Below are 23,645 nucleotides of genomic sequence, written 5' to 3'. Positions count from 1 at the left end.
CTCTAAAAAAGTGAATTGAAAGTTCTCTCAGCACCAAGTCATTGTTAGCATTTTCTGATAAGAGGTATTTGAAGGTGGACTGAAAAAGACAGGAAATTGCATATAACTCCTGTCATCATGGCTATGTGAGAGTTCGTATGAGGTGGTAGCTACGTGCAATAATTCTGAAGGAACAGCAGTGAGTTGGGCACATTTTCTTTCTGCTAAAAAGTAAATAGAGTTAAGAGACTAACAAGGCAGGAGGGAAAAGTGCTTAGGATATACCCAAGGGCAAGCAGAGGCCCTTCCAGTACTGGAAAAATCCCAGAGCAGACCTTCTTCCAACCCAATGAATGGACTGGAACAGCAACTTTCAAACATTCTGGACCATGACTCATAGCAACAAATACATCTTTATATGGGAACCTGGTATACTCAATTTTTCTGCCTGCCAATGGTCATCCATCCACCCACCCATTCATCCATCCACCCACCCATTCATCCACGCACACATCCACACATACATCTGTACATACACAGCCATTCCTTGGTATTCGTGGAGGACTGGTTCCAGGACCTCCCTCAAATACCAAAATCCACAGACGCTAAAGTCCCTGATACAAAATGGTACAGTATTTGCGCATAATCTATGCAAATCTTCCTATATACAATTACTTATAATATCTAATACAATGTCAATGCTATGTAAACAGATGTTATACTGTATTGCTTGGGCAATAATGATAATAAAAAGTCTGTACAAGTTCAGTAGAAATGCAACATTTTTGTTTTTGAATATTTTCAATCCATGGTTGGTTGAATCTACAGATGTGGAGGCTTTCCTTTTTGCATTTTATCTTTGCCAAAACCATCTGAAATGTTTTTGCTGGACTTTATGCAAATAATGCCTTAGAAATCCCCTCAAGCAAAGGAAACTGTCACCAAAGCCAGTCCAGCTCTGGGACACTAAAGAAGTACGAGTTGCTCTTCAGAAGCCCAGAAGTGAAATACCACACTCGGTAAATATGGTGGCCTTCAGCCCCCCCAGCAATATACCCAGCTTTCAAAAATCACTCGTTGCCAGAAAGATTAACTGCTGAATTTTCATCAGAAACAAAGGAGGCCGGAGGCAGTGAAATGGCATATTCAAAGCGCTGAAAGAGAAAAACTGTCAACCAATCTTACATCCAGGAAAACTCTTTCAAAAACGAAGATGAAATATATTCCCAAATAAAAACTGAGAGAATTTGTTGCTAACAGACCTGCCTGATAAGAAACCCAAGAGACCGATTTTTAGGCTGAAAGCAAGTGACCCCAGACCAAGTGGAGTCCCTATGATAAAATGAACAGCATCAGCAAAGGTAATTATAAAAGACACATATGTGCATATTTCTTCTCCTTCCTTTTCTTAACTGATTTTAAAAGCAGCTGTATAAAACAATATGTACGTGATTGTATTGCTGGGCCTATAACACATACAAATGTAATACAAGTAAAAAGAATGGCACAAAGGAGCTACATGGGATTAGAGATAATATTGGAGTAAGGAAGTATACCAAATGGTAAATGAAATTCACAGGAAAAAATGAAAACTAGAAATGGCAAACAAAATGGTTAATATAGCTAACTCTGTAAATATACACTATTCTACTGTCTTATCTACTTTAGAAGACATAAAAATATATAAGATAATAAGCCGGGCATAGTGGCTCATGCCTGTAATCCCAGCACTCTTGGTGGCTGAGGCGGGAGGATCACTTGATTCCAGGAGTTTGAGACCAGCGTGGGCAACATAGAGAAACCCTGTCTCCACTAAAAATACAAAAAATGATAATAGCTGGGCATGGTGGTGTGCGCCTGTAATCCCAGCTACTTGGGAGGCTGAGGTGGGAGAATCACCTGAACCCAGGAGACTGAGGCTGCAGTGAGCTGAGATGGGGCCACGACACTCCAGCCCAGGCAACCAGAGTGAGACCCTGTCTCAAAGAAAATATATATATCTATACACATATGAATAACTATTATAACAATGCATAGTTCAAGGTGTAACATGTATAGACACATAGACAACAGTACAAAAGGGGGAAAGAGGGAATAGAGCTATACAGTAGTAACGTTTCTATATCTTACTAAAATTAAGAGAGCACAAGTCTGAGAGTATAAATTTGAATTAAGTACAAATCTGGTAAGTTAAGATATACATGGGGAGGCTGGCAAGGTGGCCAAATAGGAACAGCTCCGGTCTGCAGCTCCCAGCGAGATCAGTGCAGAAAGTGAGTGATTTTTGCATTTCCAACTGAGTACCTGGCTCATCTCATTAGGACTGGTTAGACAGCGGGTGCAGCCCACAGAGGACAAGCTGAACCAGGGTGGGGCATAGTCTCACCTGGGAAGCTCAAGGGGTTGGGGAACTCCTTCCCCTAGCCAAGGGAAGCCATGAGGGACTGTGAGGTGAGGAGTGCTGCATTCCAGCCCAGATACTATGCTTTTCCCACAGTCTTCACAACCCACAGACCAGGAGATTCCCCCAGGTGCCTATATCACCAGGGCCCAGGGTTCCAAGCACAAAACTGGGCGGCCGTTTGGGCAGACACTGAGCTAGCTGCAGGAGTTTGTTTTCATACCCCAGTAGCATCTGAAATGCCAGTGAAACAGAACAGTTCAGCCCCCTGGAAAGAAGGCTGAAGCCAGGGAGCCAAGGGGTCTAGCTCAGTGCATCCCAACCCCACGGAGCCCAGCACGCTAAGATCCACTGGCTTGAAATTCTTGCTGCCAGCACAGCAGTCTGAAGTCGACCTGGGACGCTGGAGCTGGTGGGGGGACGGGTGTCCATCATTACTGAGGCTTGAGTAGGCAGCTTTCCCCTCACAGTGTAAACAAAGCTGCCTGGAAGTTCGAACTAGGCAGAGCTCACTGCAGTTCTGCAAAGCTGCTGTAGCCAGACTGCCTTTCTACATTCCTCCTCTCTGGGAAGGGCATTTCTGAAAGAAAGGCAGCAGCCCCAGTCAGGGGCTTATAGATAAAACTCCCATTTCCCTGGGACAGAGCACCTGGGGGAAGGGGCAGCTGTGGGTGCAGCTTCAGCACACTTAAATATTCCTGCCTGCTGGCTCTTTTTTTTTTTTTTTTTTTTTTTGAGACGGAGTCTCGCTCTGTTGCCCGGGCTGGAGTGCAGTGGCCGGATCCTGGCTCACTGCAAGCTCCGTCTCCCGGGTTCACGCCATTCTCCTGCCTCAGCCTCCCGGGTAGCTGGGACTACAGGCGCCCGCCATCTCGCCCGGCTAGTTTTTTGTATTTTTTAGTAGAGACAGGGTTTCACCGTGTTAGCCAGGATGGTCTTGATCCCCTGACCTTGTGATCCGCCCGTCTCGGCCTCCCAAAGTGCTGGGATTACAGGCTTGAGCCACCACGCCCAGCCTGCCTGCCAGCTCTTAAGACAGCAGTGGATCTCCCAGCACAGCGCTCAAGCTCTGCTAAGGGACAGACTGTCCTCAAGTGGGTCCGTGACCCCTGTGCCTCCTGACTGGGAGATACCTCCCAGCAGGGGTCAGACACCTCACACAGGCGAGCTCTGTCTGGCATCTGGTGGGTGCCCCTCTGGGAAGAAGCTTCCAGAGGAAGGAACAGGCAGTAATCTTTGCTGTTCCGCAGCCTCCACTCATGATGCCCCTGGAGTGGACCTCCAGCAAACTCCAGCAGACCTGCAGCAGAGTGGCCTGACTGCTAGAAGGAAAACTAACAAACAGAAAGGAATAGCATCAACATCAACAAAAAAGATGTCCACACAAAAACCCCATCTGAAGGTCACCACCATCAAGGACCAAAGGTAGATAAATCCACAAAGATGAGGAAAAACCAGTGAAAAAAGGCTGAAAATTCAAAAAAACCATAATGCCTCTTCTCCTCCAAAGGATCACAACTCCTCACCAGGAAGGGAACAAAACTGGACAGAAATTGAGTTTGACGAACTGACAGAAATAGGCTTCAGAAGATGGGTATGAAGCAAACTCCTCCAAGCTAAAGGAGCATGTCCTAACCCAATGCAAAGAAGCTAAGAACCTTAAAAAAAGGTAGAGGAATTGCTAAGTAGAATAACCAGCTTGCAGAATAACATAAATGACCTGATGGAGCTTAAAAACACAGCATGAGAATTTCGTGAAGCATACACAAATATCAATAGACAAATCGATCAAGTGGAATAAAGGGTATCAGAGATCAAAGATCAACTTAATGAAATAAAGCATGAAGACAAGATTAGAGAAAAAAGAATTAAAAGGAACAAACAAAGTCTCCAAGAAATATGGGACTATGTGAAAAGACCAAATCTACATTTGATTGGGGTACACAAAATGAAAGTAACAGGGAGAATGGTACCAAGTTGAAAAACACTCTTCAGGATGTTATCCAGGAGAACTTCCCCAACCTAGCAAGACAGGCCGACATTCAAATTCAGGAAATACACAGAATACCGCAAAGACACTACTTGAGAAGAGCAACCCCAAAACACATAATCATCAGATTCACTAACATTGAAATGAAGGAAAAAATGTTAAGGGCAGCCAGGGAGAAAGATCAGGTTACCCACAAAGGGAAGCCCATCAGACTATCAGCTGATCTATCTGCAGAAACCCTGCAAGCCAGAAGAGAGTAGGGGTCAATATTCAACATTCTTAAAGAAAAAAATTTTCAACCTTGAATTTCATATCTAGCCAAAACTGAGCTTCATAAGTGAAGGAGAAATAAAATCCTTTACAGACAAGCAAATGCTGAGAGACTTTGCTACCACCAGGCCTGCCTTACAAGAGCTCATGAAATAAACACTAAATATGAAAGGAAAAACTGGTACCAGCCCCACTGCAAAAATATACCAAGGTGTAAAGACCATCAACATGAAGAAACTGCATCAATTAACAGGCAAAATAACCAGCTAATACCATAATGACAGGATCAAATTCACACATAACAATATTAACCTTAAATGTAAATGGGCTAAATCTCCCAATTAAAAGACACAGACTGGCAAATTGGATAAAGAGTCATCACCCATCAGTGTGCTGTATTCAGGAGACCCCATCTCACATGCAGAGACACACAAAGGCTCAAAATAAGGGATGGAGGAATATTTAACAAGCAAATGGAAAGCAAAAAAAAAAAAAAAAAAAAAAAAAGCAGAGGTTGCAATCCTAGTCTCTGATAAAACAGACTTTAAACCAACAAAGATCAAAAAAGACAAAGAAGGACATTACATAATGGTAAAGGGATGAACACAACAAGAAGAGCTAACTATCCTAAATATATATGCACCCAATACAGGAGCACCCAGATTCATAAAGCAAGTTCTTAGAGACCTACAAAGAGACTTAGAATCCCACACAATAATACTGGGAGACTTTAACACCCCACTGTCAATATTAGACAGATCAACGAGACAGAAAATTAACAAGGATATTCAGCACCTGAACTCAGCTCTGGACCAAGTGGACCTAATAGACATCTACAAAACTCTCCACCCCAAATCAACAGAATATACATTCTTCTTAGCACCACATCACACTTATTCTAAAATTGACCACATAATCGGAAGTAAAGCACTCCTCAGCAAATGCAAAAGAACAGAAATCATAACAAACAGTCTCTCAGACCACAGTGCAATCAAATTAGAACTCAGGATTAAGAAACTCACTCAGAACCACACTACATGGGAATTGAACAACCTGCTCCTGAATAACTAGTGGGTAAATAACGAAATTAAGGCAGAAATAAATAAGTTCTTTGAAGCCAAGGAAAACACAGAGAAAACATACCGGAATCTCTGGGACACAGCTAAAGCAGTGTTTAGAGGGAAATTTATAGCACTAAATGCCCAAGGAGAAGGCAGGAAAGATCTAAAATTGACACCCTCACATCACAATTAAAAGAACTAGAGAAGCAAGAGCAAACAAATTTAATAGCTAGCAGAAGGCAAGAAATAACTAAGATCAGAGAAGAACTGAAGGATATAGAGACACAAAAAACCCTTCAAAAAATCAATGAATCCAGGAGCTGGTTTTTTGAAAAGATCAACAAAATTGATAGTGAACACTAGCAAGACTAATAAAGGAGAAAAGAGAGAAGAATCAAACAGACACAATAAAAAATGATAAAGGGGATATCGCCACTGATCCCACAGAAATACAACCTACCATCAGAGAATAATATAAACACCTCTATGCAAATAAACTAGAAAATCTAGAAGGAATGGATAAATTCCTGGACACATACACCCTCCCAAGACTAAACCAGGAAGAAGTCGAATCCCTGAATAGACCAATAACAAGTTCTGAAATTGAGGCAGTAATTAATAGCCACACATCTACAACCATCTGATATTTGACAAACCTAACAAAAACAACCAATGGGGAAAGGGTTCCCTATTTAATAAATGGTGTTGGCGAAACTGGCTAGCCATATGCAGAAAACTGAAACTGGACCCCTTCCTTACACCTTATACAAAAATTAACTCAAGATGGATTAAAGACTTAAATGTAAGACCTAAAACCATAAAATCCCTACAAGAAAACCTAGGCAATACCATTCAGGACATAGGCACGGGCAAAGACTTCATGTCTAAAACACCAAAAGCAATGACAACAAAAGCCAAAATTGACAAATGGGATCTAATTAAACTAACGAGCTTCTGCACAGCAAAAGAAACTAACATCAGAGTGAACAGGCAACCTACAGAATGGGAGAAAATTTTTGCAATCTATCCATCTGACAAGGAGCTAATATCCAGAATCTACAAGGAACTTAAGCAAATTTAAAAGAAAAAAACAAACAACCCCATCAAAAAGTGGGCACAGGATATGAAAAGACACTTCTCAAAAGAAGACATTTATATGGCCAAAAAACATATGAACAAAAGCTCATCATCACTGGTCATTAGAGAAATGCAAATCAAAACCACAATGAGATACCATCTCACACTGGTTAGAATGGCAATCATTAAAATGTCAGGAAACAACAGGTGCTGGAGAGGATGTGGAGAAATAGGAACACTTTCACACTGTTGTTGGGAGCGTGTATTAGTTAAACCATTGTGGAAGACAGTGTGGCGATTCCTCAAGGATCTTGAACCAGAAATACCATTTTACCCAGTAATTCCATTACTGGGTATATACCCAAAGGATTATAAATCATTCTACTATAAAGACACATGCACATGTATATTTATTGCAGCACTACTCACAATAACAAAGACTTGGAACCAACCCAAATGCTCACCAATGACAGAGGATAAAGAAAATGTGGCACATATATACCATGGAATACTATGCAGCCATAAAAAGGATGAGTTCATGGCCTTTGCAGGGACATGGATGAAGCTGGAAAACATCATTCTCAGCAGACTAACACAGGAACAGAAAACCAAACACCACATGTTCTCACTCATAAGTGGGAGTTGAACAATAAGAACACATGGACACAGGGAGGGGAACATCACACACCAGGACCCGTCAGGGAGTCAGGGTCTAGGGAAGGGATAGCATTAGGAGAAATAACTAATGTAGATGATGGGTTGATGGGTACACAAACCACCATGGCACACGTATACCTATGTAACAAACCTGCTTGTTCTGCACACGTATCCCAGAACTTAAAGTATAATAAAAAAAGATACATAAGGTAAATCCTCGCTCAATCACTAAGAAAATAACTCAAGAAAGTATAGTTTAAAATTATTAAAATAATTAAAATGCCATATTAGAAAATATTCATGTAATGCAAAAGAAAGTAATCAGGAACAGAGGAACAAAAAAAGACATAAGACAGAAAACAAGAGGTAAAATGGCAGATATAAGTTCAACTACAGCAATAATAGCATTAAATGTGAATGGTCTAAACAATCCAACAGAAAGAGAATATAAGTGGATTAAAACTATACGCTGTGTACAAGAGACACATTGAAGATGCAAAGATACAAGTAACTGAATGTAATAGGATGGAAAAAGGTATATCATGCAAATAGCAACTATAAGAAAGCTGAAATGACAATATAAGAAAAATAGACTTTAAAAAAGTCTGTTACAAGAGGTGAAGAGGAACATCCTATCATAATAAAAGAGTCAATCAATTAAAAAACCCAGCTGTTATAAATATATGTGTACCTAATAACAGGACTCCAAGATACATAAAGCAAAAATTGAGAGAATTCAAGGAAAAAACAATTCAACAATAATTGGAGAGTTCAATACCCACTTTCAATAACAGAACAACCAGACAGAAGATCAACAAGGAAATAAAAGACTTGAACTACAACATACACCATAAACCAACCGGACCTCTGGACAATCACAGAAGACCCTACCCAACAACAGCAGAATACACATTTTTCTGAAGTGCACATGGAACATTCTTTGGGACAGATCTTACGCTAGGCTCAATTCATGGGCAAAACATGCCTCAATTCATTGACAAGGATTGAAGTCAAACAAAATATGTTTTCTGACCACAGTAATATGGAATGAAATTAGAAATCAATAACAGAAGAATTTCACAAATGTGTGGAAATTAAATAACACACTTGTAAATAACCAATGGGTCAAAGGAGAAATCACAAGGGAAACCTAAAAATACTCTGAGATGAATTAAAATTAAGATACAACATACTAGCTAAAGCAGTACTTAGAGTGAAATGTATGGCAGCAGATCTTTACAGACCTAAAGAAGAAAGATGTCAAATCAATAACCTAAGCTTCCACCTTAAGACACTGGGCAAAGAAGATCCAATTAAATCTAAAGGAAGGAGAAGAAGAGAAACATAAAGATGACAGCAGACATTAAGGAAATGGAGGATAGGAAAATAAAAAACCCAAAAAAACCAATGGAACCAAATGTTCTTTGAGAAATTTAGCAACAACTGAGAAACCTTTACCTAGACTGATCCAAAAAAAAGGAGAGAACGCTCATGCTACCACACCAGAGACCTCCATTTTCTGTCTGAGCTCTGCCTGTCCCCACAGTCTGGGCTGTACCATAACCGGGAGAGCCAGATCAATGCAGAGCTCACCAACTGCTAGTTCCTCCTCTCAGCGGCTGAAGCTCCTCCAGTTTCTCTCTGTTTTGGCCACACTTTGGTACCTTCAAATACACATGTGCATTTTCCCTAGCACTTATATTGTTATTTGAGGGAAGGTTATTCTGACATAAGCTACTCTGTCATTAGGAGAACTGTGAACTCCAGATGCTCGCCCAGAAAAAAGAGGGCATCTCAAGGAGATAGAAAGCTCACAGGAAAAGTTTTTAGCATGGGTACACTATGCTTAAACCATGGACTAGACAAGTTCACAAAACCAGCCTATCATTGATGAGCCACCATGACAGGCCAGCAAAACTCTCTCTAGTTGATGGTAACAGAAGTCATAGCAAAACATGGAGCGGGGCAGAGCATGATTCTTCACGGCCAGAATAAACCTGGCTCTCCTGTACACATTTAGATCCGAACAACTGCAAAAGGCAACTCCACCACCAAAACCTTCAGGCCTGACTAAAATGACCTTTTCTACCCTTGGTGTAGGCCCTGCCTTGGCCTCTGCCTGAGTCTGTAATCCGCATGGATATTCTAAGACTTCTGTTCTTTTCTTCGGTAAATCCAGAATCAATAAGAAGACTAAGAAGTAATGAAACTTTCAGAGTATGAAGAAAAATTAATTAAACGACCATCGTGAGTAAAAGATGGCAGTGGATGCAGGCTCCCCAAGCGGCTCAGCTGACCTACATAAGCTAAGCTCCGGGCAGGATTGATTTCCTTTTCTCACTTCTGAATTCATATCACTGTGTCTAAGTGGCTGCAAAATTAAAAAATATATTTCAACATAAAATCAATGTTTTCATTATAAAAATCAAATAACTGTATAGAAATCACCAAATAATTGCATATATATAATTTTAAATTCTACATAAAATTATTTCATAATACTTTTTAATACAAGAAAGCAAAAACTTTTGAAAACTAAAATGCTTTGGGTTAGGTTAGAAGTTAGGGAAGGTGAGCTATGATTTGTTAGATGAACTGGGACAGGGGCCAGGTTCCTAAGAGTTAAGGAGAGTTGAGGGATGAAGGCTGGCTGTGTAGGATGAGAATTTACCTTTAAGAAAACTACCAGTAGAGAGCCGGGCACAGTGGCTCACGCCTATAATCCCAGCACTCTGGGAGGCCAAGGCAGGTGGATCACCTGAGGTTGGGAGTTCAAGACCAGCCTGACCAACATGGAGAAATGCTGTCTCTACTAAAAACACAAAATTAGCCAGGCAAGGTGGTACATGCCTGTAATCCTAGCTACTTGGGAGACTGAGGCAGGAGAATCACTTGAACCTGGGAGGCAGAGGTTGCAGTGAGCCGAGATCACACCATTGCACTCCAGACTGGGGAACAAGAGCGAGACTCTGTCTCAAAAAAAAGAAACCTACCAGTAGACAGTAGAGGAAAGAAGAGAAATAGGACAGTGGCAAAAATGATGGGAAGGCAAATGCCAGCACAATTGGAGGTTTAGGAAGACCTACATTTGTCTGAAGTTATAGAAGAAGGAAATGGCTCTAGAAAGAAGAGGATTAAGAATGGGAGCATAGATGTCTATAAACCAGATAATTCCTTTAGAATAACCCATATGGGGTCAAACCATAAGCCAAAGAAACAGAATGGATGGGATGTTGTTTCTGTGCCAGTGGGACATGACATTTTCTAAAATCTGACTGGACTCTAACCACATAAATGGCCCCCCTGTTGACTGGGCATTAAACCTCACTGGTAAGGGTTGATCCACTTCCTCACTGGGTTCATCTCATTTGGTAGATGAGAGAAGCTATTTCAATATTTTGGGGGTAAAGAAATGAATCCTACCTCCACTAGTGTCAAGAAGTATGAACCTGAGGGCTCCATGGGGAAGCTTCAAGAGAGCTGGGACTTCCTGAATATGGAAACTCAATGAGTACCTCCATGTGTGGAGAGGGACATACATGCATTTTTCTGGGATGAGGGCATGAAGCTTTCATTTGATATTTAAAGGGGTCAACAGCCAAGCACCACTGATCTAGAACGAGAGCTGGCAAACTCTAACTCTGTAAAAGGCCAAATAAGATGTACTTTGGACTTTATGGGCTATACTGTCTCTGTCACAACAACTTAACCTGTCGTTACAGTGTAAAAGCAGCCACAGACAATAAGTTGAATGGGTACATTTGTGTTTCAATAAAACTTTATAAAAACAAGCTATGGGCCAGACTTCACCTGCAGACTGGCCATAGGTTTCTCTGATCTAGAAGGGTCTCTCCTGTGCAGGATTCTGGGCCACTCAGGGCGGCTCCATCTACATGCACCATCGACCCTTCTAGCCCTGTGCACCTGCATCCTTCTAGTCCCTTCCTCCTGCTCCTCCAGTCACAGCTGCCAAGGGGATCTTAAGAAATTCAGTCGGCCGGGCGCGGTGGCTCAAGCCTGTAATCCCAGCACTTTGGGAGGCCGAGACGGGCGGATCACGAGGTCAGGAGATCGAGACCATCCTGGCTAACACGGTGAAACCCCATCTCTACTAAAAAATGCAAAAAAAACTAGCCCGGTGAGGTGGCGGGCGCCTGTAGTCCCAGCTACTCGGGAGGCTGAGGCAGGAGAATGGCGTAAACCCGGGAGGCGGATCTTGCAGTGAGCTGAGATCCGGCCACTGCACTCCAGCCTGGGCGACAGAGCAAGACTCCATCTCAAAAAAAAAAAAAAAAAAAAAAAAAATTCAGTCTAGGAATATTAAATTGATTTTAAAAACTGAAAATGGAAAAAAGGTTATGTAATTATTACTTTTAATTTTTTTTTTTCTTTTGAGGCAGGGTTTTGCTCTGTCACCCAGACTGGAGTGCAGTGGTACAATCATGGCTCATTGCAGCCTTGGCCTCCTGGGCTCAAGTGATCCTCCCACCTCAGCCTCCTGAGTAGCTGGGACTATAGGTGTACGTTACCATGCTCAGCTAATTTTTAAAAACTTTTTTGTAAAGACATGGTCTCACTATGTTGCCCAGGCTGGTCTCCAACTCCTGGGCTCAAGTGATCCTCCTGCCTCAGCCTCTCAAAGTGTTGGGATTACAGGTGTGAGCCACTGCACCTGGCTTTAAATATTTTTTTGATATCATAAGAACATCAGGTGAGGACCTCCCTCTTGACAGCTTGTTTTCTCAAAGCACTTATTACTACTGTATTTAAATAAACATTTGTGTCACTACTAAGGTTTTTCTCTTAAGTTACCATGCGAGCTACAGGAGATAGGAAAGGGAAAGGTCTTGTCCACAGCTGTAGGCATCTTCCAGCCTAGAACAAGCCCTGACAAAAGGAGGTACTCAACACACCCTGGTTCAAAGAATAAATATATGTTTTACGTAGTTGTAACCGCAGTAGATACAATGGCTTATTCTCCCTTATGGCAAATATTATGCCACATTTCTATGAGGCTAAAAGATCTTATCATTTTTGATGCATATATACCAGACCCTTAGGTAGATCTACCACGGAGTTTTTTACCCTCTCCCTTCCTACACAGCACTGAACTGCCTCCCACTTATTCATAATTATAAAGCATGCCACAGCATGTTTATTATTTCTGCATTTTTATGGATCATTTCCTTAAGATACACTCCCAGGACCAGGATCACAAGTCAAAGGATGGGGACATCGCGAACGCTAATGAAATGCACTGCCCAAGAACTTGGAAAAGGCCAGCACCAGGTCACCTGCCCTCCCCAGCAGTGGCCAGGGGCACTGATTTCATCACAACTTCACCGTGACACATCACGCTTTAAAACTTCGCCAATGTAATACATTTAAAATGAACCCTCATGGTTTAATCTGCTTATCTTTGATAGCTGAGGGAACTAAAGACAATTTAAAAGTTCTGTTTGGGGACTCTACTTTTTGCTCACTTAGAAGAAAAGCTTTTCATAAAAAGGAAAAGGTAGTGAGAGTCCCTGAATATACCTGATATCTTGTGATGATTTTCAAAGAATAAGGAGAAAATTCGTGTGCGTGTGTGTGTGTGTGTTTAATGAACCATGTATGTGTAATGAATGTGTGTGTGTGTGTTCAATGAATCGTGGAGCCTAGCCCATAATTCACTAAAATGTCCACTTTCTGGCAGCGAGGTGCTGGGTGGACCCTGAGCACTGAGTTTGTGAAGTGGAGCTGGTGGCAGCTGTGGTGGCTGCAGTGAGCCTGAGTTAGATTCCATACAGTGGAGTCTGGGCTCCACAAGGGAACCCACCCCCAATTCTGCTCATCGGCCCTTTTAAGAAGTTGCCAGCTTCCTGCTGATAGAAACTTAGCTGGGAAAGTGATTGCAATGAGTTTACTCATGATTGGCCACTGATCTGGCTCAACCCAATGCAAATTTATACAAATATATGAATATTGATCACTTAAGGTGGTATTCAAATTCAGCTCTGACCACATGAAGGGCTAAGTGTGGCGGAGGTGGGGGGAAATAAATAAGGGTTCTAAGAATCTCATTCTGATATTTTTGAAAGAACACAGCGTTTTTGTTTTTTTTTTAAAAAAGAGTATCTGGGCCAGGTGCAGTGGCTCAAGCCTGTAATCCCAGCACTATGGGAGGCCGAGACAGGTGGATCACGAGGTCAGGAGATCGAGACCGTCCTGGCTAACACGGTGAAACCCTGTCTCTACTAAAAAATACAAAAAACTAGCCGGGCGAGGTGGCGGGCGCCTGTAGTCCCAGCTACTCGGGAGGCTGAGGCAGGAGAACGGCGTGAACCCAGGAGGCGGAGCTTGCAGTGAGCAGAGATCTGGCCACTGCACTCCAGCCTGGGTGACAGAGCGAGACTCCGTCTCAAAAAAAAAAAAAAAAAAAAAGAGTATCTGGCCAGGGGTGATGGCTCATGCCTGTAATCCCAGCACTTTGGGAGGCTGAGGTGGGTGGATTACTTGAGGCCAGGAGTTTGAGATCAGCCTGGGCAACACAGTGAAACCAAGTCTCTGCTAAAAATAGAAAAAATTGGCTGGGTGTGGTGGTACAAGCCTGTAATCCCAGCTACTCGGGAGGCTGAGAGGGTAAAACCGCTTGAGCTCAGGAGGTGGAGGTTGCAATGAGCTGAGATCGCACCACTGTACTCCAGTCTCAGGGACAGAGTGAGATTCTGTCTCAAAAAAAAAAAAAGTATCTTAAAGTATATATATTGTTATAAGTTAAGATTCTTGAAGCAATTCATTTTGACATCAAGCCCAAATGAAGGGTGTGTCCAATCCATGTTCTCCATCCTCTCACATGTCCTCATGGCTCCCATAACCTGCTAGGTGGACGGTCTCCAGGCAGCCCTCACACCCTGTGTGTTCCTTCACTTTTAGGTGCTCCTTTGACATTGTTCATATCTGGAACCTAGAACCTCCTTCTGCTTCCTCTATTCCCCAGCCCACATTCTCTGTCTCTCCTGCTGGAGGAGGCTAACACCAACTGTGCAAGTCTGTTTTGCTACAAGTCACACTATGAGATGACCTGGGCATTGGTTCCCCATCACCTGGGCCAGGACTGACCCTATGGACCTGCTCCCACTCCTGGGAAATGTGGAGATATGATCATCCAGTATGCCTGCTAAGGCTGATGTCCAGATTAAATGAGATCATAGAAGATGAGCAGCTGGCTGCACTTAAAGGAGCTGGGAAATGGAGCCCAGTCCACTGGGATGGGTCCCGGATTACCAACGCACCTGCTGTGCACCTGGGGTAGGGGGCACTTCAACTCCCTTGGCCTCAGTGTCCTGTCTACAAAATGACAGGGTTGGATTAGATGGTTTTAAAAGTCTGTCTTGATTCTGACATTCTGAGATTCTATGCCATTCATATGTAAATGTATCTTTATAATCAAATGTATCTTTATAACTTTATCCCCCTTGGTAAATAGTATAATTTTGGCACAGAGCAAGCACTCAATTGTTGCAGAAACTAAATTAATTGCAAGACCAAATCATAGTGAAAAACACTCCAAAAGCACGAAATAAGAGAGGTAGTGTTTATGGATGTACATGTGTGTATATTCAGAAAACACCCTCACCAATTACAGATACAAGTACTTTGCATTCTTAGGTTATTCACACACATCTATGTGAAAATGGCTTATCCTCTTTCCTTCTGAAAATTCCCAGGAAGCTATCATTCTAACGTTGCGCACCACTAGGGTTTGCCTGGAAACTCCCTGACTAATCCGTCAAGTTCAATTTTTCTTTTTTTTCTGAGATTGAGTCTCGCTCCGTCACCCAGGCTGTAGTGCAATGGCGTGATCTCAGCTCAGTGGAACCTCTGCTTCCCGGGATCAAGCAATTCTCCTGCCTCAGCCTCCCGAGTAGCTGGAATTACAGGTACATGCCACCACGCCTGGCTAATTGTTGTATTTTTGGTAGAGACAGGGTTTCACCATATCGGCCAGGCTGGTCTCAAACTCCTGACCTCAGGTGATCCACTCACTTTGGCCTCCCAAAGTGCTGGGATTACAGGCATAAGCCACTGCGCCCGGCCCAAGTTCAGTATTTTCTAGTCCCAAGCTTGCTGATGAAATGCACATACTCCGTCACACATGTAAAGCACTCTAACACGTCTTAGAGGTCTGCTCCATCTTCAGGAAAACTAGACTAGGAGTTGGGCTCCAAAGCTGAAATTCCAAGAAAAACACGTAGCAGCAGGGAGGAGTGACAGGCATTTTTTCCTAGACAATTTGGCAAAAGCAGCAGCAAGGGTGTAACTTCTTTCACATCTTTTAATGGCAGCAGATCAATCTCAAGTTGGGCTTCTCCAGAGAGAAGTAAAGATGAGATGCCAATGACAATGACCACAGCAGCAGCTAATTAGCAGTAGAAGGGATAGTACCAGCTACTGCCACTCTGGTATTACGATATACATAATGGCTTTTATTTCACACATCTCACTTAGTTCTCATAAGAATATCCTAATAGGATAGGTATTATTGTGAAGCTCCATGTTAAAAAGAAACTGAGGCTAGCCAGTACCTGGCCTCACAGGTTCCCCAGCTAGCAAATGGCAGGGCTGGCTTCAACCCCTACCTCTGCCCTCACAGCATGAACTCAGTGGACTTGTAATTATAACAGAGTCACGGCCTGGGAGAGGCAGCACTGGCCAGGCCACCAGGTGGGTGGCCTGTGTCTCCTGAGGGCCCAGCTCACACAGGCAGCTTCTCAGGCAGGCACTGGTCTCAGGTGGGGTCAGCCAGTGGTCCGTCCTCTGGTCCTACCATGGTCCAGCCGGAATGACTGGTCAAACTATTGCTTGTGGCTTTGCAGGAAGCCATTTGAAAGGGTCATTGAGAAATGATCTTTCTAAATCAAGCTGTACCAATACTTTTATTTCCTTTTATGAAATGCCACATTTAAAGGCATTAGATGGGCCTGTGTTTAAAGCCTGGGAAACAAGTGCCTGTGACTTAAGTTCAGAAAAACAGAAGTGTCCCACTCTCAAAGCAAAAACAACAGAGAACTGCATGACATGTATCCTTCCTACAGCAAGTGCTTGCTCTTGGGACCACATCTAAATCCAAAACACTTTTTCAGACCAATGTCACATGCACTGACACTCACATATCTTAGATCATCTGCTCATGGTTCTAATCATTTTTCGAAACAAGAAATTGGTTAAGGAATTTAGATTGTTAATTGTATGGTTTATAACATTTTAAAAATAAGTGACAAGTCACTTTTACTAGTCTGAGAACTGGCTCTGTGTAGTGTTAGGAGAGAAGAGAAACTCAGAAGCCTGACCCCACACGGGTCCCCCACCTCCCACCCAATCTACTGCACCTAAATGAAGACAAAGAATAAGAGGCAAAAACTAGAACCCTACTGATCTATGTCTTAGAGTCTCTGTGTATCTATGTACTGGGCTTGTGTTCACCATTCACTTCTTCCCAGAACACGTGATTTGATGGTAAGTAGGGCAGATGAAACAGGAAAGCCTCCAAACACAGTAAGGATCACTGAAGCAAGGAAGTGGAGAAAATACTAGAAAACTGAGTACACAAGGGCAAAACATCCCCCTCTTCACAATGCTGTCAAGAATCAACACTGTGGCCAGGCACAGTGGCTCGTGCCTATAATCCCAGCACTGTGGGAGAATAAGGTGGGTGGGTGACCTGAGGCCCAGAGATCGAGACCAGCCTGGCCAACATGGTGAAATCCCATCTCTGCTAAAAATACAAAAAAATTAGCTGGGCGTGGTGGCAGGCACCTGTAATCCCAGCTACTTGGCAGGCTGAGACATGAGAATCACTTGCACCTGGGAGGTGGAGGTTGCTGTGAGCTGAGATCACATTACTGCACTCCAGCCTGGGCAACAGAGCGAGACTCCATCTCAAAAAAAAAAAAAAAGAAAAGAAAAATTAGCCGGGCATAGTGGCAGATGCCTGTAATCCCAGCTATTCAGGAGGCTGAGGCAAGAGAATCGCTTGAACTCAGGAGGTGGAGGTTGCAGTGAGCCGAGATCATACCACTGCACTCCAGCCTGGGCGACAGGGCAAGACTCCGTCTCGAAAAAAAAAAAATCAACTCTGAAAAATGAAGCCCTGGTACTGAAGAGTGGGAAGGAACCACAGAGAGCAGTTTCACAGACTAGGAAAGGGGCCGGGGTCTTCAGGGAAGATCCTCTGCCAGACAGAGCAGTTCAGCAGAGGCCACCCCGGGAGAACTCGGCTCTGCCAATTGGGAACCTCCTCAGAGCTGGCTCTGGGCTCTGCAGGAAACAGGAAAACCTTGGCACGTCTAAAAATGGGAAGGCCGTCTACCTAAAACCAAGTAATGCTTAGGCAAATGGCTGGTCATTTTAAGTGAAAATACTAAGATCCTAATAACAAGGCCTAATATTAGCAAGAAAAAGCACTTATTTTCTATGAGACCTTAAAAGACTGCTACTTCTTTTTAGCTTTTTATATTAGGTTTTACATAATTTAAATCTTTTATTGTTCAAATTTAATCTACCAGTACTTGTGAAGGAAATGGCCCCTTTAGAATAGCTTCCATCTTAAAAGAGGAGGCATGTGCAGGTCCCCACTGTTGGGACTATCTGGCTAGAAGCGACCAGCTCTACCACAACTGGGTGTTGGGAGTTCAGTGATTACAAAACTCAAAGGCAGGTTGTCATCTGAAGCTCAGCTGCACAGCAGTAAAAGACGTTTGAGGTTTGCAGAATGTGTGTCTAACTGAGCCCTTTTTTGCTGGCTCTACCTATTACTAAGACTATTTTCTTAATGAAAGGAAGATGCAGGTGAACTAAAAATAAAAACTGGGTTCTCACAAATAGAATGACTATGCTTACTTCCTCTCTTTTGGTGCTAAAAAAAAAAAGAAAAAGAAAAAGAGCTTAATTGGCCATAAAAGTCAAATTGACAACTCATAGATTCTTTCTGACTAGTGAATAATAGCGATGGTGATAATAAATGATACTCTACAGCAGCGTTCTTGAACTTTTGAGCACATAATCACCTGAGGGCTTTTTAGAATGCAGCTCTGATTCAGGGGGTCTGAATTCAGGGAGCTGAGATTCTACATTTCTAACAGGCTTCTAATGCTGCAGGTCTGTGGGCCACACTTCGAGTGGCAAAGCTCTACATTTGACAAATAACTTTTCTTGGTGGCTCTTTAATCAGTCCAGGTGGAAGGGAATCTGTAAGTCACGAGGCCCTTTAGGAACTCATCTTATTCCAGCATATCAAGTGGACTAATCCTTTTTTTTTTTTTGAGACAAAGTCTCATTCTGTTGCCCAGGCTGGAGTGCAGTGGCACGATCTCGGCTCACTGCAACCTCCACCTCCCAGGTTTAAGAGATTCTCCTGCTTCAGCCTCCTGAGTAGCTATGAGGCACCCACAACCACACAGGCTATTTTTTTTTTTTTTTTTTTGTATTTTTATTAGAGACATGGTTTCGCCATGTTGGTCAGGCTGGTCTCAAACTCCTGACCTCAGGTGATCCGCCCACCTCGGCCTCCCAAAGTGCTGAGATTACAGGTGTGAACCACTGCACCTGGCCTCAACTGGACCAATCTTGATGCACAAAATAGCACTATGCCAGGTAATATATCATATGTCACTCAAAATGTAACTGGCTATCAAGCTCATGATGACTGTTTGCTTTTGAACTTTTCAAGAAATGTTTGCCACTTGCCTGGTACACTGGAAGCTCAACAAATGCCTGTAGCATAAGGGAATGAATGAATGAATGAACAGAAGGAAGGAGGAGGAAACTCAGTGAATTTGGCTCCCTGCTGGCCCCTGTGCATATTGAGACCATCTTGTAAAGCTTCTTACTGGTCATATTTTGAGATGGGGGGAACAAAAAAAAATCATCAGCAGACTTGGGGAGAGAGAATCAGGGTGGGGGAGGAGGAGGAAGAAGAGAAAAGAACACGGGCAGCAGCTAACCATTGGAGATCACTGAATGCCAGGCACAGTGTTGAAGTCCTTTACATGAACTACCTAATTAGTCATCTTAAAACCTTTGTGAGTTAAGAATTAGAATTAGAAACTGGGAAACTAAGGCACAAGAAAGTAAGTAATCCAAGATAATCGAGTTAGGAAGGTGGGCTTAGGGCCTGCTCCACTGCAGCCTCAGCATCAAAATCAAATCCTCAGGGCAGCACGACTGGCTCTGCCACCAGCCACAGCAAGCCCTGACCCTACTTCTCTGTTAGGTTTTGCAAGTAGTTAATACTAACGGATTGGGTTGGTTCAGCAGCCTCTCTAAATCAGGTGTACACACAGCTCAAAAGACATAACTGTTATTTTATTTTATTTTATTTTATTTTGATACAGGGTCTTACTCTCTCGCCCAGACTGGAGTGCAATGGTGCAATTTGGGCTCATTCGCAACTTCTGCCTCCCAGACTCAAGCGATTCTCCTGCCTCAGAATCCTGAGTAGCTGGGATTACAGGCACACGCCACTAACGGCTGGCTAAGTTTTGTATTTTTAGTAGAGATGGGGTTTCACCATATTGGCCAGGCTGGTCTCGAACTCTTGACTTTCAATGATCCACCCGCCTCAGCCTCCCAAAGTGCTGGGATTACAGGCGTGAGCCACTGTGCCCAGACATAACCATTTTTGGCACCTGCCTTTTTATTATACTGATATCCTTGATATACCCCAGCACTAAGCTCCACATTTGCCAGCTTTGTCTGATGGTTGGTTGGTTATTTATTTATTTATTTATTTTTGAGACAGAGTCTTGCTCTCTTGCCCAGGCTGGAGTGCAATGGTGCAATCTCGGCTCACTGCAACCTCTGTCTGCCAGGTTCAAGCAATTCTCCTGCCTCAGCCTCCTGAGTAGCTGGGACTACAGGTGTGCACCACCATGCCCAGCTAATTTTTTGTATTTTTAGTAGAGATGGGGTTTCACCATGCTGGCCAGGCTGGTCTCGAACTCCTGATCTTGTGATCTGCCTGCCTTGGCCTCCCAAAGTGCTGGGATTACAGGCGTGAGCCACCACACCCAGCCATCTGATGGTGTTTTTAAATTGAGAAATAAAACAAAGAACCATAATGAATACTAAGATGACAATTTTTTGAGGGGGGAAACTAAAAAAGTTCCAAGAACATATAACGAACTCACATACCCCTTTACACAGAAGGATCAATTGTTTGTATTTTGCCTCATTTACTTGATGAGTTATTCTCATCTTTCTCTCTATATACACGTCAGCATATATGTCTGATACATATGTGTCACTATGTCTTTTTCTTGAATCATTTGAGAGTAAGTTATAACCATGCCCCTTTGTTCCTAAATACTCCTGTGTTAGTTCCTAAGAACAGGGGTCCCCAGGTTGTGCTCTCCTTACGGGAATCTAATGCCTGATTATCTGAGGTGGAACAGTTTCATCCTGAAACCATCCCTGCAACCCAGGTCTGTGGAAAACTTTTCTTCCAGGAAACTGGTCCCTGGTGCCAAAAAGGTTGGGAACCACTGCCTAAGAACAAGGCCATTCTCTTACATGATCACAAGCCAATTATCAACTTCAGGAAATGTTAATGTTAATACAATACCTTCATCTCATTTACTATCCACATCCAATGCTGCCATTTGGTCCAGTGATGTCTTTTATAGCCTGACCCACTACGTTTTAATGGCTGAATGCATATTAAGAATTAATATAAGTAATTAAGAATTAATATGAGTAGAGTGCTTTGGCATTTAGAAAGCCCTTTCCCTACATTAACTCATTTGCTTCTAGCTTTGCCTCTCTGAGGTCAGGTAGCAGCTCTATCCTTGGTTTACCCAAGATAGAAATGAGGCTGAGGGGACGTCAAATCCAAAGTAGTGCTCAGGCCCCATTCTCCCCTCACATCACTGGTTGGTGTTCATTTTAAATACTTTATTTGTCTTAGTGTCAACCAGTAGACTGACTACTAATCCAAACATTTTATTTTTGAGACGGGGTCTCTTGCTCTCACTTCCAGGCTGGAGTGCAGTGGTATGATCTTGGTTCACTGTAGCTTCAGCCTCCTGGGCTCAAGTGATCCTCCTGCCTCAGCCTCCCATGGAATTGGGACCACCACACCTGGCTAATTTCTTGATTTTCTGAAGAGATGAGGTGTCATTATGTTGCCCAGGCTGGTCTCAAACTCTTGGGCTCAAGCAACCCTCCAGTCTCCCAAAGTGCTGGGACTACAGGCAGAGCCACCTCACCTGGCCCCCTCAAATATTTTAAATTCCAAAAATAAACGAATATAGTTCAAGTGCTTGTCTCTCTAACCAAAAGTAGATGAGTATTGTTTGGGTGCTGTTGCTTCATGTTAGCATCACAGATTCTAATTATCACCTGCAGCTACACATGCAGGAAGAGTCCTGAGCTCCCCAGGGTCTGAGAGCTTGGTATCAGTTGGGAGGCCCCTGATGGGCAAGTAGGGAGCCCTGGCTTCCTTGGTGCCCACCCAGCCCTTTTTGTGGACCCACCCCACCACGCGTGCCAAACTTAAACCCACAACTGGCAAAAAATCCCCAACCCCAGGCTTGACTTGAACACAGAAAGCCAAGACACGATGGGGGTCTCTTCCAGGGCACAGTGAAACATTAGCATGGTGAAACTCCATCTCTGCTAAAAAAACGTTAGTTTGGGGGCAGGGAGGCAGTTTCCCAATCCTCAGTAGTAGCCTAAAAAGAGATAAAAACTCATGAACTTGACTACTGAATAGAGAAGTACTGGTTTTGGAAATGGAACTATTGGGATTCAAATCATCACTCTTCTACGTAGTTCATTTGCTTGGGCAAGTCACTGGGTCTCAATTCCATCATCCCTACACCCAGATAATAACACACAGCAAGCAGGAATGCAGTGAGGTGGCCAGCACAGACTCCGGAACGCATGAGGCCTCTGGCTCCTAATGGTTGAAAGCACAGAAAGCCTCCTCCAGAGTATGGCCCCCTGCAGCACCAGCCTTTGCCTTTTGCACCACCCCCACACAACCCAGAGTTTGTAGGCTTGAACACAATGTCAGCAAGGTAAGGGGCTGAGGTTAAAATTCTGCATGACTGTCAGGAATACAAAATAACTGACCATCTTTTCAGTAGGGGTGTCTCTGGTGACAGGGAGTTGAATTTTTCTTATGCGTGGCCCTCTGTTCTTGGTTTGTGAATGTAGAAGGAAGAGTAAAATATTACCTTTTCCAAGGCCTCTCTGTCAAGCAGTTCTTGCACAGCTAGCAGCTTGATGCTGTAAGAAAAAAATCAAAACCACACTTGAAAAACAAATCATTTCACGTCACCAAGGATCATCAAACAAGTCACAAAAACAAAAGGCTGAAATTTCATTCTGCATTTCTATGTCACCTGCCATCTTAAGGTGACCTTTTGTTTAAATCAAAATGACCGTTTTGAAAGTATTTAAAATGTTTCTACATTTGAAAGTAATTTTTACCATATGATCCAGCAATTTCACTTTTAAGTATATTCCCAAAAGAATTGAAAGCAGGAACTCGAATAGGTAATTGCACACCAGTGTTCACAGCAGCATTATGCACAATAGCCAAAAAGTAGAAACAACATAAATGTCTACCAACAGATGAATGAATAAGCAAAACGGAGTACATACTTTTAATGGACTATATTACATATCCGTAACAAAGAACATTCTGATACATGCGACACCGCAGATGAACCTTGGAGACATGCTAAGTGAGATAAGCCGCCACAAAAGACAAATACTATACAATCCCACTTACATGAGGTATCTTAAGAGTAGTCAAATTCACACAGGCAGAAAGTAGAATTGTCAGGGGCATCTGAACCACAGCGATTCCATCTTGAATAGGGGCTGGGTAAAATAAGACCAAGACCTACTGGGCTGTATTCCCAGGAGGTTAGGCATTAAGTCACAGGATGAGATAGGAGGTCAGCACAAGATTCAGGTCCTAAAGACCTTGCTGATAAAAGAGGATGTGGTAAAGAGGCTGACCAAAACCCACCAAAACCAAGATGGCCACAAAAGTGACCTCTGGTCACTCTCACTGCTCATTACATGCTAATTATAATGCATTAGTGCTAAAAGACACGCCCACCAGCGCCCTGACAGTTTACAGGTGCCATGGCAACATCAGGAAGTCATCCTATATGGTCTAAAAAGGGGAGGAACTCTCAGTTCTGGGAATTGC

The 23,645-nt window shown here is 43.1% G+C and overlaps 1 protein-coding gene across 1 annotated transcript in view; it reads right to left on the bottom strand.

The window, feature by feature from the left end:
- EEPD1 (endonuclease/exonuclease/phosphatase family domain containing 1) overlaps positions 1-23,645 on the bottom strand; it is a 146,031-nt gene that overhangs the window by 38,157 nt on the left and 84,229 nt on the right. Inside the window, exon 3 of the mRNA XM_033193579.1 lies at positions 22,657-22,708. Coding sequence (XP_033049470.1) covers positions 22,657-22,708 — 52 coding nt within the window. The remainder of the gene's footprint in view (positions 1-22,656; positions 22,709-23,645) is intronic.

Source organism: Trachypithecus francoisi, unplaced genomic scaffold, assembly GCF_009764315.1.
Source record: "Trachypithecus francoisi isolate TF-2019V2 unplaced genomic scaffold, Tfra_2.0 Lachesis_group4, whole genome shotgun sequence".
Taxonomy (NCBI): domain Eukaryota; kingdom Metazoa; phylum Chordata; class Mammalia; order Primates; family Cercopithecidae; genus Trachypithecus; species Trachypithecus francoisi.
The sequence above is the reverse complement of the archived record's forward strand: the minus strand, read 5'-3'. Positions and strand labels throughout refer to the sequence as shown.